The sequence below is a fragment of the Aedes albopictus genome, chromosome 3 (genome assembly GCF_035046485.1).
Source record: "Aedes albopictus strain Foshan chromosome 3, AalbF5, whole genome shotgun sequence".
NCBI classification, from domain to species: Eukaryota; Metazoa; Arthropoda; class Insecta; order Diptera; family Culicidae; genus Aedes; species Aedes albopictus.
In genome coordinates this window covers 25,473,528-25,490,163 of record NC_085138.1, presented here as the reverse complement: position 1 = coordinate 25,490,163, position 16,636 = coordinate 25,473,528, and the positions used below count along the sequence as shown (strand labels likewise).

The 16,636-nt window shown below is 37.9% G+C and overlaps 1 protein-coding gene and 1 long non-coding RNA gene across 2 annotated transcripts in view; both read left to right on the top strand.

The window, feature by feature from the left end:
- Positions 1–214: 214 nt before the first annotated feature.
- Positions 215–16,636, top strand: part of LOC109426120 (actin-binding Rho-activating protein) — a 55,564-nt gene continuing 39,142 nt past the window's right edge. The window contains exon 1 of the mRNA XM_019701553.3: positions 215–1,231. Within this exon, the coding sequence (XP_019557098.1) occupies positions 1,187–1,231 (45 nt within the window). The 5' untranslated portion in view covers positions 215–1,186. The remainder of the gene's footprint in view (positions 1,232–16,636) is intronic.
- On the top strand, positions 14,655–16,446 carry LOC134292189 (uncharacterized). The gene is made up of 2 exons (XR_009999514.1): positions 14,655–15,521; positions 15,560–16,446. It is a non-coding gene; the product is annotated as an uncharacterized LOC134292189 (long non-coding RNA).

Genomic DNA, 16,636 nt, shown 5'->3' with positions numbered 1-16,636 from the left:
CGCAAAAGTCAACTTTCCTGCCCACAGTTCCGGGAGCAGCCGCGGGACTCGGGAGCTGTTGCGAGCGCGCACTATATGTGCTCATGTTCGCCGCGGCGTGGCGCGCTCAGCTTCAGCATGGTAGCTAGAGCTAGACATGAATGGCGGCGTCGTCGACACGGCAGCAACGACGGCGGCCCGCAACGAAAATTTATAAAAGCATTTAACCAATTTCGACACCGCTCACTCGCAAGAAAGTAATTAAAGTGCCCGCATCGCACATTTCGCGCGCATCACATCGCATCGAATCTCGCACGCGTTTTAGCTTGGTTGGTTTACTCAGCTGTTCGTCGTGTCGTGTTTGTTTGGTTTGGAGGGAGACGCGCGAACGCGAAACTCTTGGGACCTACTACCTATTTGGTTGGACGCGCAGGCAGAGTAGAGTAGTACAGTTGGTCAGTCTTTGGCGCAAGGTCGTGTCACAGCGCGAAAACGAGCGAAGATATAACTGGTGCAAGCAGCATTTCACAGTTTGTTGGCACATCCCAAGCAGCAGTGAAAATCGCGAATCTCGATCGGTTGGCCAGTCAGTCAGTCGACATCCAGCGTCAGAACAGGACCAGGATTCATCGCCGAGAGCGATCGAGCCTGATTTGGATAGTTTCGAAGTGTGATCAACGAAGTCAGCAATTTGCAGCACTGCCTTTGGGCGCCTTCTTCAGGGTTGCAGAATCGAAGTGTGCATTTGCGTTTTGTTAGTTTTTGACGGAAGTTTCGAGGACAAGCATTCGACCCGCAAGCGTTCGTGAAGTTATTGTTTGCAGTTGGATCAACAAAATTCATAGTGGCCCATCAGCGAGTGTTTTCCAGTGTTGCAAAAAATCAATCGTAACATACTTTGGATTCTATAGAACACACAACTCAGAGTGTGGAGCAACAAACAGATTGGAGCGTTGATTGTGAAGTGGATCGCGCGGAGCTCTGAAGAAACAACCTTTGTGCAAACACCCCCAGTTAGCTAAGTACAATTCAGTTTCGTTTCGATTTGAAAATTCCATATTGAAGTGAGTTTTCAATTGTGCCAAAGCAGCAGAGCAGCAGTGCAAGCACGCTGTCCAGTCAAGAGGAAGAGCAGCAGCAGCAGCAGCCGCCAGAGCCCAATTCCAGCCCCACTAGTAGTGGAAATTCCCCGCAAATCGCCATCACAATGACGGACGTTGCCCACGAACTCGGCGCCCTCCGGTTGATAGTGGTGAGTCCGTTTTATTTAATTTTTTTTTGCAAAAATCAAAATTTTTCAAAATTTGCGTGAAATTTTTACAAGTACATATAGGAAAAGTAAGATTTGATATATAGAACTGTTATCAATTCCAACACTTCATGTATAACTTAGTAAAAATTAGATAGATAGTTCCAATCAAAGATTCCAAACTCACCCCGAAAAAAGTTCACACAGAGTTAATAGGGTGTGAAGGAAAAGTGCACGCACAGAGACCCACGGTGGGGCCGTGTGCCTCTCGGATACGGGTCATAAATGGCACAAATTGGGCGAAGCCCAGCAGCAACAGTAAGAGCAGCGTGCTTTCGATGGTTTTTGATCGTTGCTGCTAGTTCACACAGGCACTGTAGAAAGACAAGGAAACCACCCGGTGCGGTGCGGTGGAAGAAAGTTTGGCGCTTCAGTTCGGTAGTTTTTGTTTATGGGTTGGATGAGCAAGCATCGACCGGCAGCGGGGTATGCACTTGAGTACCAACTAAGAGCCTAGCAAGAGCAGGGGCATTTTGGTGTGTGAGGAAGTCTCGTTAAAGTGTGTATATTAATCGGAAATGACCGCTTAAGTGAAAGGCCTCCTCATCTGGTTGTTGGGAGGTTCGTTAGCGGGTATACCCTTGGGTATACCAGAGGAGGAACCTTTCTACGTCCCGGAGATTGTCAATGACCTTGTTTGATGGGGTTGTTAGATCTGTGAGGGAACCCAAATAAAGTTGGCTAAGGTTTGGCAAAGATCAGTCAGTTATTGAGTTGGCGATTTTTATGCCGAAGTTTTGAAATTCAAAAGTATCATTCACTAATCAAGCTAACATAAAATGATTCATATAAATAGTTGACCTTATGTTCTACAGTCTTTTCTCACATCTTTATTAGTTATTACCCTGATCTTTGAATTTGTTATAAACTCAACTCAAGTGTTTACGACTCACTTCAACAAGGATTCAATTTGAAACAACCATTCATCTAGTTTAAATTTAAACCAAAATTTTGGTTGTTTTCATTTGAATGATTACACTATAGGGTGACTCAAGCTTGTATGGCAAAACCACATGTCAAAAAATTTGATGGACCCCTTTCTTAGTTCGTTTCATATGACGCCACGTTTAAAGTTTGTATGGGCGTTTATATGGGAAAACATCGTTTTTGCAATTTTCTTCTGAGGGGTTCTAATTTCCCTTAAAACACGTAATCAATCCTATAGAAATGTAGCCTGGGATATGCCGAAAAACTTTGCCGAAGACCGTAACGTGATCAGACACTTGCGAAAAAAAGCTATAGCCTAGACAGTACGGACCCATTCAATGAGATTTTATTGCTATTGTTATTCCTTTACATGTTAAATGTTAAGCACCACCAGATGGTCTGCATGTATCTTTTCTTACAAGCTTCGGATGACTTTGCGGTCTTCGACAAAGTTTTTCAGCACATCGAACTTTTTGACATGTGGTATTTTGAGCCACGCTATTACACTAGTTTCCAATTAACATGGCAGTCATAAACTTCTATTAACAACATTTATCATGCACAATTACGTGCTGATTCCGGAATCATGCTCTAAAAATATTAAATAAGAATAGTTTCTAGACTATAACTGAAAAAGAGTTTTGACATTTTTTGAAAAAAAGGAAATTTATTAAAAAATAAAAAATAAAATCAAATAGCATACATCATAGTGAACCAATTTCAAATATTTTAGTGATCTTTCGATCATCTGAACAATGTTTTTGTGTCAGATTGATGAAAGGCGTATTATTGGTGAGTTTACGGGACTTTCTTTTCAAGTTTTTGCAGAAATTAAAAAAAAATATTGGGGTACGTTTTTTTAATATTTTTCTTCTACTGTAATTTTTTCCTTCGTTTTTCCCAACTCATAGCATGATTTTACACTGAAAACGATAATCAGCATACCGTGTTCAAAAATGCCGTAAACTAGTACATATGTACGTTGAGTCATTTGAAATTCGTAAACTAGTGTTATTGTTCCAAAGTTACATTTTTAGAAAATTTAGATTGAGAGTTTTTATTTTTTTTTTTTTACATTTTTAGATTTATTCAGTAGTGTTTTGCAACATTATATTTGTCTGAATCTGCCATATGACTGATCGTAACTTAGTCATAACCCGTTTTTATCTACCTAAGATTTAATCACATTTTTACCTGATTTTATCACTCTGTGAAAATCCATAGGGCTCATTCTAAAAAAAACATGTCTTTCACAGGCATGATGCTGCCTGACACTTGAAAGACAAGCATCTTTTCTATAACACTACTATACAGCATTTTTGATCTCGGTTGGCTGATGATCATGTGTAGTGTACAATCATGCATTGAGACAGAAAACTTGATGGGAAAAAATTAAAAAAAAAGGTAGATCATACATGTTTTCCATACAACGCTTGGAATTTAAAATTGATTTTTGGTTCATTTTTGAGCAAAATTTCTCAGTTCATACATCTAATTCTTCGTAATCAACTCATCAATTTAGTTGACATTCTTACTGTAACTCACTAACGTCTTATATTTCAAATGTACATTGCGAAATGTGTATTTTTATTTTTTTTACCTATTTACAAAAATTTTCAAATTTATTTATTTTATATTTTGAGAAAATTGTCCATTATTTCAACTTGCTAATATCGTGACTTTCATCAACCAGATGCAAAGACTGTGTTGGGATATTCGGAAAATATTAAGGAGATTCACCAAACAGCGTAAGAAGCTGCGTAAGCCATGTCTTTATGCTTTTTGTTTTTTTTTTTCATAAAACTGCGAATGAAATAAATAAAGATTGTCTTGGTGATCGCGACGTTCAATCAGGATAATTTTTCATCAGAGGATTAAGCTGTTTAGTGACTGGGTAGTTATATCTAACTACTATTTATCTAAAACATTTTAAATAGGTTCTCTGCTTGTGGAGCGGACCTGGTGTGATGGTTGGAACACTTGACTATCACGCCGAGGACCTGGGATCGAATCCCACTCCCGACAAACTCGCAAAATGTGAGTTCTTCCTTCGGAAGGGAATTAACCTTCCGTAACTCGCGCGGTTGACTACCTGCGTCAGCACCACACTAAGGCTGAGTACAAAAAGCGAGATTTTTTCAACGTGTTGTACAAAATACAACAGCGCGATCGCTCGAGGGTTAAAGCGTGGGTCCCGAGATGAACTAGTCAAGGGCTAAAAATCTCGTTAATACAGTTGAAAAAAAAGGTTCCCTGCAGCGCAGGATAATTGCATTTCAGTAAATTACTTATTTTCAAATACATAGTGTAAAATACAATTTTAAGAATTTCGACCTATTTTCATCCTTTCATCATTCATCATTAGTCATCAGGAAACACTACCTCACGAAGTCTTAAAAAATTCTACTCATTTTGATCCATCATAATCAAAATAGGTGAGGATGCCCTTCATCCTTGAAGGATCTGAGTTTTTCAAAAAGTCACGTCTTGTGGAGTCTTCACATACACAGTAGGCTGCGGCTTATTTTTCAAAAGTTGTTGAAACCTGGAATTCGTAAGGTCTTCTGGATTAAAATGATATAAATAGAGAAACCTCTGTTTACTCTAAAGTTATTTTTTTTTTGTAAAAAGAAGAAAAAAAAACAAAAAAAGATCATTCAAAATTCATATTTTGCGTGAATGTTCTACGTGTTTATTTGAAATTTAATTTGTGAAAGATTCATAAAAAAGATTTAAAAAAGGTTGAAAATTGAAAAATTTATGACACTTACACAGTCACTCATCCTGAATCCATAATCCTGAAAAATAATTGACTAATGCTATCATTACCTTGTCCCTATTAATGCTTGCAGTACATCGAAGATGCAATACAAACATTTAAGGCAAAACTGGACGCATTTTTCCTCATTTTTTTGTTTTTTTTTTATTTTTTTTTATTAAATAACGGAGCAACATTTTCTTACGAGAAAGGATCAAGGTAGACGTAAAAACTTGAAGTATTTTAGGCAAAGTACGTTTAATTGGCAAATTGAGAGATAAATTTGTGAAAAAATTACCACTTGTTTTGGTGGGATTCGAACCCACGACTCCGTTATCGCTAGTCCGGCGCTTTAACCAACTAAGCTACAGAACAAGTTACAACTCTGCAGAATAGAAAGTCAAACTGGATTCGAAGCACCACCCTAAACCGGGTCCGTCTTTCACAACTTTATCTCTCTTTCGGCTCTTAGATGCCAATCTCCCGCACTCTCGCGGCCTACCAACAACAAGTGTGCGCGTATTGTTTTTAGAATGTTGATATTGAAGCTCGACTGACACATACTTCGTCACCAACCATATGATCGGTGCAAACTCAGTATGCGTAGGTATCTACCGATTTTACCGATCTTACCGAGGTATCAAGGTATCTGCCGATTTTTTTCCTGGTGGAAATGTTTATCATTTTTCGAAAAAATTTTTTTTTCGAAATTTCGAGTAGTTTTTGTAAAATTGAAATTCATTTTCCATCAGGGAAAAAAATCAAAATATACCTTGATTCTTCTACTAAATGTATATGGAAACCTATTTTGAAAATATTGCTCCGTTATTCAATGAAAAAAAAAACAAAAAATGAAGTAATGCAACCAGTGGCCAGGCCGTATGGCGCAAGTGATTCTGCAACAAATGGATCTTAGTGGCCGTATGATTAGCGTCACAAGCTGTATCATGCTAAACTTTTTGCACTGTTGCACATATGCTTGCAATAAGTCTAGTGTTAAGTTACAGACAAACAGACGTAACTCTTTGAACATTTTTCGATTCAAATCATAGTCACGGAAACACATAGGGTATTAGTTCCCTTCTTAAGCATGTGGCTCCCATTGTCATCCTACGAAAAACAAAGGATTGAAGCGCTGTTTGTTTTGTTTCTTATTTTTGTATTTTTTGTTAGAAGTGAGCACCCATGAAAACAAAAAGAACGGAATCAATCGGTGCCGTAATCGCTTGTTCTCGAATAGGATGAATATGGGAGCATGAGATTACTGATGGCACACATACCCTACGCCCAATACTAAAATCACTGAGTTTGGCCGACCATGAACTAGATGGCGGTAGTAAGCAAACGTCAAACTCGAACAAAAACGATGTGAGCGCCACGGATGGACAGTTGGCCAACTATCATTTTTTTAAATAGTCCGTTAAATCGGTGTACGATGGGAATTATTAAAGTGTTACGTCTGTTTGTCTGTGGTTAAGTTCTAAAGTCATCACGAAGCTGATATCATCAAGGCTGGTAGTGTCAAATGACGGTGAAAATCGTAATTTTAGCAGCGTCAGCTAAAAAGCAGTCAAGCAGTCATGCTAAAGACCACCCAAACAAGCCTACTGCTAAACTTTATTGATCGCCTACATCTTTATTACGTTTTTTTATATGAATAGCAAAAATATATAAAAATATCGTTAAAAAATTCGTGAAAATATACCACATTTTGTAGAGAAATATAATCCGGCAAAAATTTTGTAGAAATGAAAAGACAATATACCGATGACCAACAATAATTCTGGCCACCAGCGGATACTCCGGTCCGGAGTGAGACAATGTTTAGTGAAATTTTAATTTTGTTCGCGGAGTTTATGAATCAAGGTGATATTGTATGGGAAAAGAAAACCAAGGTTCATTGGGCAAAGTTTACAAAAAAATAATAAAAAAATCGAACTTTTTTTTGAAACTTGGAAATTTTTGGAAAAACTACTTGAGGACTATCGTATGCGAGAAAAGAGGGACAGTTCATATAAACTTCTTAGAGGAATCACATTCAAATGATCTAATAAAGATTTCTAGGGAAGAAATACGGTTCGTAATTCATAAGAATATCTTATGTCTGAAATTATAGAGGAATTTCTAATGCAAATAGTGAATCTATTTTTTTTCCTATGCTTTTAAATTCCTTTTTTTGTAACGCCATGATACATTAAACTTTTCCAAAAAAAACATTGTTGCAGTATAACAGCTGAATAAACCGTTCTTAAGCTTAATTTTAAAATTTTTGGTTGAATAAGCTGTTATTCAGCGATCATTGTTGGTTAGGTTATTGAGCAAGTTCTTTGGATGTTTTTAGAATTCCTACGGAATAACTTATGATTTAATTTCTAATGTGTTAACGAAGTTACTTAAAAATGGACAACAGTAAATTTTGGAAGGTTGGTACAATTACTTCGTGGAGGAATTTTTCAGTGACATCTACAAAAAAAAAAGAATTTTGCGGAAGGTATTCTAAAAGTAACTTCCGTTGAAAACTATGTTAAATAAATTGGGAAGTATCCTAAATTGCAAAAAAGGCATTCGAGAAAGGCGAGACATCATCTCGGAGATTTCTTAAAACAATTCAATATGAATTGTTTAGAAATTCTACAAAAACATTTTCTAGATTCCACAGGTGGAAAATTCAAAACCTTTTCAAGAAAAATAATTGAAAAATACAAATAGAAATTATCCCAGACTTTCAACAAGGAATTCAGCTACTATTTTATATGTTTACCACGTTTCTAGGCATTCCTCTAAGAAATTTTCCAAAATCCTAGGCAATTCACATTGGAAATCTTAGGAAATCTTAGGCAATTCACATTGGATTTTCGTACAACGCTTGTTTTTCGTTGTATTCATTTTAGTTTTCTTTTATCTCGCGTTTAGTATCATACAGGTGAATCTACAATGATCGATTTCTCTTCGTCGATTTTCTCTTTGGATTTTTCCAGGAAATACGGTTAGTGTACGGATAATCTCTTGATGTTTTTAGTTGCAGGACTATCATCTAAAACTATACCAATAACTTGACTTGATTTACCAGTCAAGTTATATTGATCAAAGAGAAAATCGATGAAGAGAAATCGATCATTGTAGATACGCCCGTGTGATACTAAGCTGCGAGAAATGCTTACAACAAGTTTATAGATAAATCAAAAATTTATAAAATTCTAGCCGCTTGCTTACGGTTCTTTAAATTTTTAGTTGGACCAGAAAATAAATGAAGATATGCAATTCTTCAAAAGGTCGCCTCCAGAAGCACGTTCTCCCACATTTGGGAAATTTATGCCATCAAGATATGAAACTCTTAGCAAAGTTTAGACGACAAGTTTCAGAATCTTTTTATCGAAAAATACATTAAATATTTTTGTTTTTCAAATTTATAGTGTTTTAGTTTTTTTAGTTAAGTTATGTAAGGCGCTGTGAAAAAAAAATCAACGGTTTTTTTTTGTTCATGTGCATCCACAAACAATTGTTTGATATACTATAGATAGTATATCACATTTTGTCTGATTTTCTTAAAAAAAATTGGAGAAAATTTGGAAAATACTCTGTTTTATTGGAGAGCTTAACTGCACAGCAGTCATAGGCCAAAAATCGAAAAACCTAATTTAACAGTCTGTATAAATTTTATACATCAATAATAATCCCAAACATGCAGAAACCCCTATTTCATATAAGCCTGGGACATGTTTTGTTTGGCAGTGTGAAAGATATTAGTTATTTTTCAAATTTAAAGAACTGTACTACTTTTTTTTATTTTTTATATTTTTTTAAGTATTTAGGGTAATGTTCGCCTGAAGTTTAACGGACATTATGGTGAAATTTAAACCTTTTTTTCTTTTATGTACAATTTAATTACCTATTTATGAAAAAACTGAACTTTAAGACAAAATCTCGGAAACATTATTGAAAAGAAAAATAAGTTACTAAAGAAATTTGAGGACAACTGACTAGTATCATTTGTGAAAAATTATAACTGACAGGAATTTTTAAAGATTTTCTTATTAAATTTCTAGTTATATGTATCTTTGAATGGAGCAATTTCAAAAGGAATTCTCGCAGGACTGCATTTGTATATCTCGCTGAGGTACTTTTAGCACATTTTCGTGAAAAAAAAACTTTTGGCGAAATTTTTTGGTGATTTTTTGACACAATGTTTGGAAGAATTTTGGAAACAGTTAAGGTTAACTTATTGTTCACAAAATAAGGAGGTTTTTGTCCCACATGCTTAGAAGGACAGAATAGTTGATGGATTTGGATTCTTCTATGAGAAATTTGAAATCTAAACCCAGTAGTAATCCTATTATTCGAAGAATGTTTTGACAATTTGGGACCAACATTTCAAAAGTATTTGCTGCGTAATTGCTGCTTGAAACCATATCTTTTTCGAAAGCTGGAGATCGTAGAGCTATTATCCTATGCAAACCACTACCGTGATCGAAAAAATGAGCACTCTCCTGTCCAGTAAGGAATGTGGAAAGGCTGGAAAGGAAAAAAAACGATCCACAGCTTTGGAAGTAGCTAATGTTTCCAGAATCAGGTACGAATTTTTCAGTAATATGCGTTATGCAAACGCCAAACATTTACGGATAGATTTATGGTGTTTTTAGAAAAAAAAATGTTACAAATCTAGATAAACTTCCGAAAGATTTTGAAACACTTCTAGAAATTAAAACAAAACAGCTGTTTAGAAACAGCTCTAAACCATTTAAAAAGAAACGTTCAAAGTAGGTAGGTGGTTAAACCGCAAATAGGATCCTTCGGAAGAAAAGTAAAGCATGGGTCCCGGGATGAACTAGCCTAGGGCTAAAAGCCTTCCCTAATTTTAGGTTGGGAACAGCTCACTGACGAAGTGTACGGTTTGGGTCAAAAATGACCCTAATGCACAAGGAGGGATAAGGTTTATCATGATCTCAATGCCTTTCAACTGTAAGTCCAGTGATTGCAGCAAGTTTGCAGGTAATCGCACCGTCAAACGTCAAAATGATGCGCAAGGTTAGCCCTCAGTCAGATGAAGTTAGCATTATTTCAATGTCAATTGATGGTATATGTATTGACATCTGTCAGGCGTGGCAGTTATCGAATTTCGTTCGCTAAACGAAACGTAAACATGTTCCAGTTATCTAACGATTACTGTATCACACTGCCCTCTATCAGTTCAGTATAGTATGCCAAGTTAGCCCAAGTGAAGAGACCAAAATATGTTGAGTTCATTTAAAATCAACGAGCCTATGCGCCATTTTGAACTGTCTTCCTCACTCATTCGGAAAATTTGGAAACGGGAACCTCAGTAAACGTCATATTTCTTGTGCGAGATGGCAAGATAGCACCAAAAAGTTCACAGGCTACTCGACGGGCTGTTGACACCTGTCAAACGTTCAGTTATCGAGTTTCGTTAAATAAACATAACGTAAACGTGTTGCAGTTATTGAATGCTTACCGCAATATTTCAGGTTTTCTACTTAATGTGAAGTTTTAATGACAAGTAAATTATCACTTACAAAAATGGCTTGGGCTTCCTGATCTTACATAACAATTACCACCAACATACAGTTCAGTACATTCTTGTTCGAGTTGACCTTGAGTCCATCTTTTCGAAAGCATGACAAAAAACGCCATTTCCCCATCGCTACGTCCCCAAAAATAGACTACGTGTAACTACACTATACTGATTGACTGACCGACTGGTAGCAACTCTGTTGTAAACTCAATCACCAGCGATCATTCTTTCAGAAACATTGTTGCACTTACGTTCGTTGGATCATTCGATTCGCTCGTGCCCTCTTTAGGCAGACGGTACTTAACCTCGCCAAATTCCAACCTAATTTTGTTGTCAGCCATAATATGCGAATCGATGTCCGATCGACATCACTTGACATTCGACTGGTCGAGGAGGAAACGTACCTACTCTCTTTGTCTGCGATGCACTTTAAGTACTTAAAATCACCCTTCGCGTCGTAGAGGGCGGCTTTCGTTTGACAACAATGTTGCCACGTTGGTTACCGTAGTTACCGACCTAATGGCCAAACAACACCCCTAGATGTCGCGTCAGATATGTTGGCACCGTCTTCGGAATTTCTAACACAAAGTAAGCAAGGAAAAGATGTGGTGGCATCACTAGATTCCTTACATAATATAGTAATTTTCACTCGATAGCCTACTTTATTGCTTTGGGGATGATTTTTTGACAGTTTGTTAATTTCTCGGAAATTTACGCGCCCGTGTTGCCAAATTGATTGGCCCATTATCAAACGAATCGTGTGACGATGATGGTTGTCATGAATATGGAACTTGAACGGGGAAAATGGTGCCCAATTGGGCTGTTTGTTGATTTGTGCTTTGTTTCGAACGAGAAAATAGGAAACGGTTGCTGTCGTCGTTAACGTTTGATTGAAAGGTATCTTTAGCTTCATTGTTTTAATTTGTTGATGGACAGTTGTTTGCTTGGTTTCGGTGAAAATTCGTCTTTATGCCTAGAGCTAGGCCCTAACGGCATCGTTGAAGATAAATGACCGAACTAATGATTATTTATTAGAAAAAAATAATAACTATTTGTGGCATGGGAGTGATGGCCTACTTTGATGTTTCATAATGTCAGTAAACTTCTGTGGAAAGGTGAAATCATGAACATAGCCAAACATTGTTTTCAAAATTCCATCTCAAACGTCCGTTGAATCCAAAACTGCACTCGGATCAAAATCAGTCGAAGATTAATCCGGTTCATGCGGAATTTGCAATGCCTGTCTGGCATAAACAGTACTAGAAGCTGGTACTAGAGTGAATCAAGTGGCCGCGCAGTTATTTTGATGATATTTAGCGCATTCCCAAAGGCCGACGATGGAGAGTACATATTGCACATGGCCGCCGCGGTATGATCTTCCTCTCGCCTCTCGCCTACTATGATGATCATCTCTTCGCAACTGCTCCACACCGCCGGAGCCGGTAGCAAGAAGGAATGTATAAATAAACATTCATCTACTTTACATTGGTTTCTTTTGCACTACAGTTCTCTTCCTAATGAAAACAGAAGTGAAGGAAACGGAATCTATCTACTTGTGGTTGGATGGTACGTTTCTCATTTTGTTAATCTCAATTCTGATATTAATCAATCTTAATTCTGAATTTTGTCGATCATATCAATTTTCTGTGATATGAATAGTTTTCGTCCAACTGTTTGATCTTACTTTCAAGACAATTATTTATTTGTACGACATTCAGACAAAGATTCAACGATTTGTATAACGACTGTTCGAAGATTCAGACGGATATTATCGTCGCACCACCAAATCGAAGTCGTCGCTAGAAGCACATGCGAAGTTGCAGCTGCGAAGTAAATTTTAATCTATTTTTTTCTGTTGCGCATCATTAAGCTAATTAAGAGCAACAATATGCACTAATCCAAATTGAGTTGCGACATTTCTAAGTAGGTTAAAAATCAATTTTCGCACGTTCGGTCACTTCGTATTTCGACCAAAAGCATAATATTTCTTCAACTTCTAAAAGGACGTGAACCAAAGCATGACCTTCCAAATGATTTTCATCACTGACTGCAATAAATTAGTCATTCTTGGACAGAAGAATCATAAACAAGCAAAAAAAAACTGCTGTTCGACCCGTCGTTTTCGTGTTGGGTTCAATAGCAAGGGCCCAAGGTTTCGCCTTTTACAGTTTACGTAATTAATTAGAGGTGTCTACTGCACACAAAAAATAATGCCCTCTATGAAAGAGCTGTGCCTTTCATTCAGGAAACATTCTCACACATCGCACTAAATCTGTTCGCTACGCGGAGAAGGAATGATGATGATTCATCCATGAGCGTTTTATGATCGAATCCGGCTTGCTTGCTTGCTTGGATCGAAAAGTTCATGGACGTTGAGCGAAGAATGTCCGCATCGAAGTTGGCGATGCAATGCGATGATGGGATGAAATCGAAGTTGGCGATGCGATGGATGATCCCCGCAAGGGATAAACACGTGGCGCATTCGTTGTGGTCGTTGATGGCATGAAAATAGAACTCTCGAAATGACATTTTAACCGACCGACCTATCTTAGCGACTGTTTTCCGTAAGACATTCTTGCTTCGATTCTGGCGGATTCTTGACGCCAGCCACCACCACCACCCAGCCGAGTGTGGAAAATTAGTTTTTCTATTTAAAGAGATCGAATTGACTTGGGCAAACTTTTTTCGACCACTAGTTGATGTCTTCGGCTGATGAAATGGTACGGAATTTTGCGAATGCTTGCGGAATGTGTTTCAAGGCGGAATGTCAGCGACCTCAGCGGTATTCTCTGATATGATTTTCAGAGTTCACTTGAGAAATTGAATTTGTAACTCATTAATGAATTTATGTATTTAAAAACAATCGCATACCGAACCTATCAAATGAAAAAGGTCTATTGTTGAGAATCAATTTTTGCATGTGTTTATGGACACAAGGTCCAAAGGCAGATCCACAGATACGATGCTAATCAATGGCAAAGGCTACTTAGTTCCTCTAGATTTGGTTCTCCAATGGTCACAAGTATTGGTATTTATTGGTGAGCTCGTTCCATATTATTAAAAGTATTAGTGCAGGATTAAATATAATTCTTAATCGCGTTTGAAAACAACAACAACAAAATCTTGACGACAAACATGCTACGTTTTGTTATTTGATGTAGCATTTTCTTCTTGCTCGTGGATGGAATCCTAACGTAAATTGCTTTCTATAGGCGAACTAAGGTCGAAATTTTGTTTACTATTTAAAAATTCACCATTGAAGAGAATTCCTTCAATTTTTACTGACGCTCATCATTATAGTTTCCAAAAAAATAAAGCATCCGTGTCAGTTGATGATACGAAAAGCGTGAATTTATCATAACTTGGACTAGACCACTCGTCATCATTGTCAGTTGTTCTTTCCGAAGCTTCGATGATGCATATAATGACCCTAAGTCAGTAATTAGTTAGGCATTTCCAATTTGCAGAATGAGGCTTCTGCTCATGCGACTTTTTTGTATCTGAGTCAGAGTCAAATCGCAATACATGACAAAAGATCAAAAGACACCACGTCGAGGAGTAGAACTTGCCCTACATCTATTACATCATATGTCACACATTTCTTATCTAGGTATTAACTTTATTTATCATCAAGATGACGTGTCACCACAAGCATTCGTCTGATGTGATGTCACTGCGTTTGCAAATTCTTCACCAGCGATATCACAATGCACAATGCACCACGGACCGTGGCAGTTCCTGTGAATTGAATTAATCGCTATTTTTTTACGATATTCGTCACCTCGAAATTTTATCCGTTATCACTGTTCCGATTTGCAAATCAACGGGGGACCACGTAGGAGTGAGTCGATTGGAATAGGTAGTGGGCCAGACGCACTACTGTCTTGCACAGTGGAAAAAGTCGAAGCAAAAACGAATCTAATAACTTATGAAGAATTAGCTTAAGGACAAGGTATTTGGAGTACATTGCTCAAAATTTCTAGAGCACCGTTTTTTAGAACCGTTGAACGAATTTGGATGAAAATGCATCACGCTGTTGACAACCACTGAACAATTAGCGTGATGCATTTTCATCCAAATCCGTTCAACGGTTCTAAAAAACGGTGCTCTAGAAATTTTGAGCAATGTACTCCAAATACCTTGTCCTTAAATAAAAACAAATAAAATTCAGTTAGCATTCACAATATAAAAAAGTGGAAAAAAGCATCTAAAGGAGAATAGTATTAGGTCGAAGTACGTTAGGCCGAATGGCTTGTTGGGCCGAAAGCTTAATTTTTATTATAAAAGATGGTAAGATGTTTTTGCGCTTTTCTGCTACAAGATTTTTGACTTCCTTTGACATTTCTTACCTCTAGAACATATAATAATATAAATACTAATATTTCTTGAATCATGATTTTGGGGTAACCTTACATAATTTTATATTATTATTGACAGTCAAAGTACTCATTGTAGGAACAGTGATGGTTGTAAAACATTTTCAATAAGGTCGCAGTAGGCTGATTTGTAGATGTAGCACTAGTATTAGTTGACATTTAAGATTGTTGTTTTTTCACTTTCGTTTCTTATTTCCGCCATTAAAGACGCGTGGCATAAAGCGGTGTTTTTACTTCGCATCCAAGATAAATATCCCAACAGGTTATGGGCCCACAGAAGTAAAATAAAGCGAGTGTGCTCCCGGATGAAACAGTAGCGAGTGAAGATAGTTTGGCTCTGCGGCACAAGAGAAACAGAATGGACATGAAACTGAAGACTGGAGCGGTTCGGCTGAACTGTGGTAACTATGACCTGTGGAAAGAAAGGACCAAGCAAATTCTTGTTCGAGAAGGACTGTGGCGTGTAGTTGTCAACGATCTTCCTCCGGAAGATGAAGGAACTGAAGCATGGATCGATAAGGATGAGCGTGCTGCTGCTACATTTGGATACCTGGTTGAAAGTAGTCAGCTGCAACTAATCAATCAAGTCGTGGAACATCCTACACGACTATCATGTGAAGCAAACGTCGGCAGGTCGGGTAGGTCTGTTGCAGCGAATGAGTCGGTTGGAACTGGAAGAGGACGGGGACGTTGAAGGGCACTTGATCGCAATGGATACAATGTTCGACAAGCTGGCGGAAGTCGGATGTGAGATAGCTGACGAATTGAAAGGCGGTTTCATACTAGCAAGTTTGCCGGAGTCGTACGAGGGATTTGTTACGGTGATGGAAGGAATAGATGGAGGATACACTATGAAGTCATTGAAGTCGAAGCTCTTGAAACGCCGACAGAAGCTTTCGAGCCAGGAGGAGAAAGCTATGAAAGCTTATCGAGATCCAAGAGTGCCAGGACTGACAGGTGAACAACGGGTGTGTGGTAATTTTTCTTTTTCGCCAGACTTTGTTTTCATACTTTTTCTGGCGTGTTCGATAGGTAGCCGATTTGACAGTTCGATAGGTAGATTGCGCGTCTCTGATATAAACAGTCTCTAAAAAACTAAGGTCGTTTTCGTTGTTGATTCTGTTCTAACCTGGATTGGAAGGGGATCATGTCACAGCTGCAATCCCAACCCACCGCAGGTTCGTTAGAATGAAAATTGGCTTGACGCTTGTTTGTTTACACTTTTTCACTGATCCAGTTTCAACTCAGGCCTTAAAATGAATCCGACATAAGTGTCAAACCAAGTCGGAATCAGCAAGGCCTACTTGTTACTTTATGGACAAACTCCTTCGAATCCCAGTTCAACATTACATCAGCAGAACCTGAAATGCACACATCTTAAGAAGCAGTCCACGAACAAAAGTGTAATGTATATTTTGTCCTTGCTCTCTTGTAACAACCTTTGAATAGGGCTCTGCACGAAATTCTCTCCCTCTCTTTCGCTCTTATTGAGATTTTGTAAACAACAAGGCCAGGAAATGTCAAAATCCCATACAAAATCAAAACAGTGCAGTGCCCTATAGGAAAATCTGGTGCGCTGGTTCATTTCTTTGTCAGATTTGTGCGTTCGAAATCGTGAGTAGGTGTATAAGTCGCCCATTGTGGAGGTCATCTTGGGATTCTAACGAGCTTGTCCCTTTATAACCCTCTTGATCCGACACCTTTGGACAGGCCATAGGCTGCTCTCCGATTGCATGTGCCACGTAGTTGGTTTCACA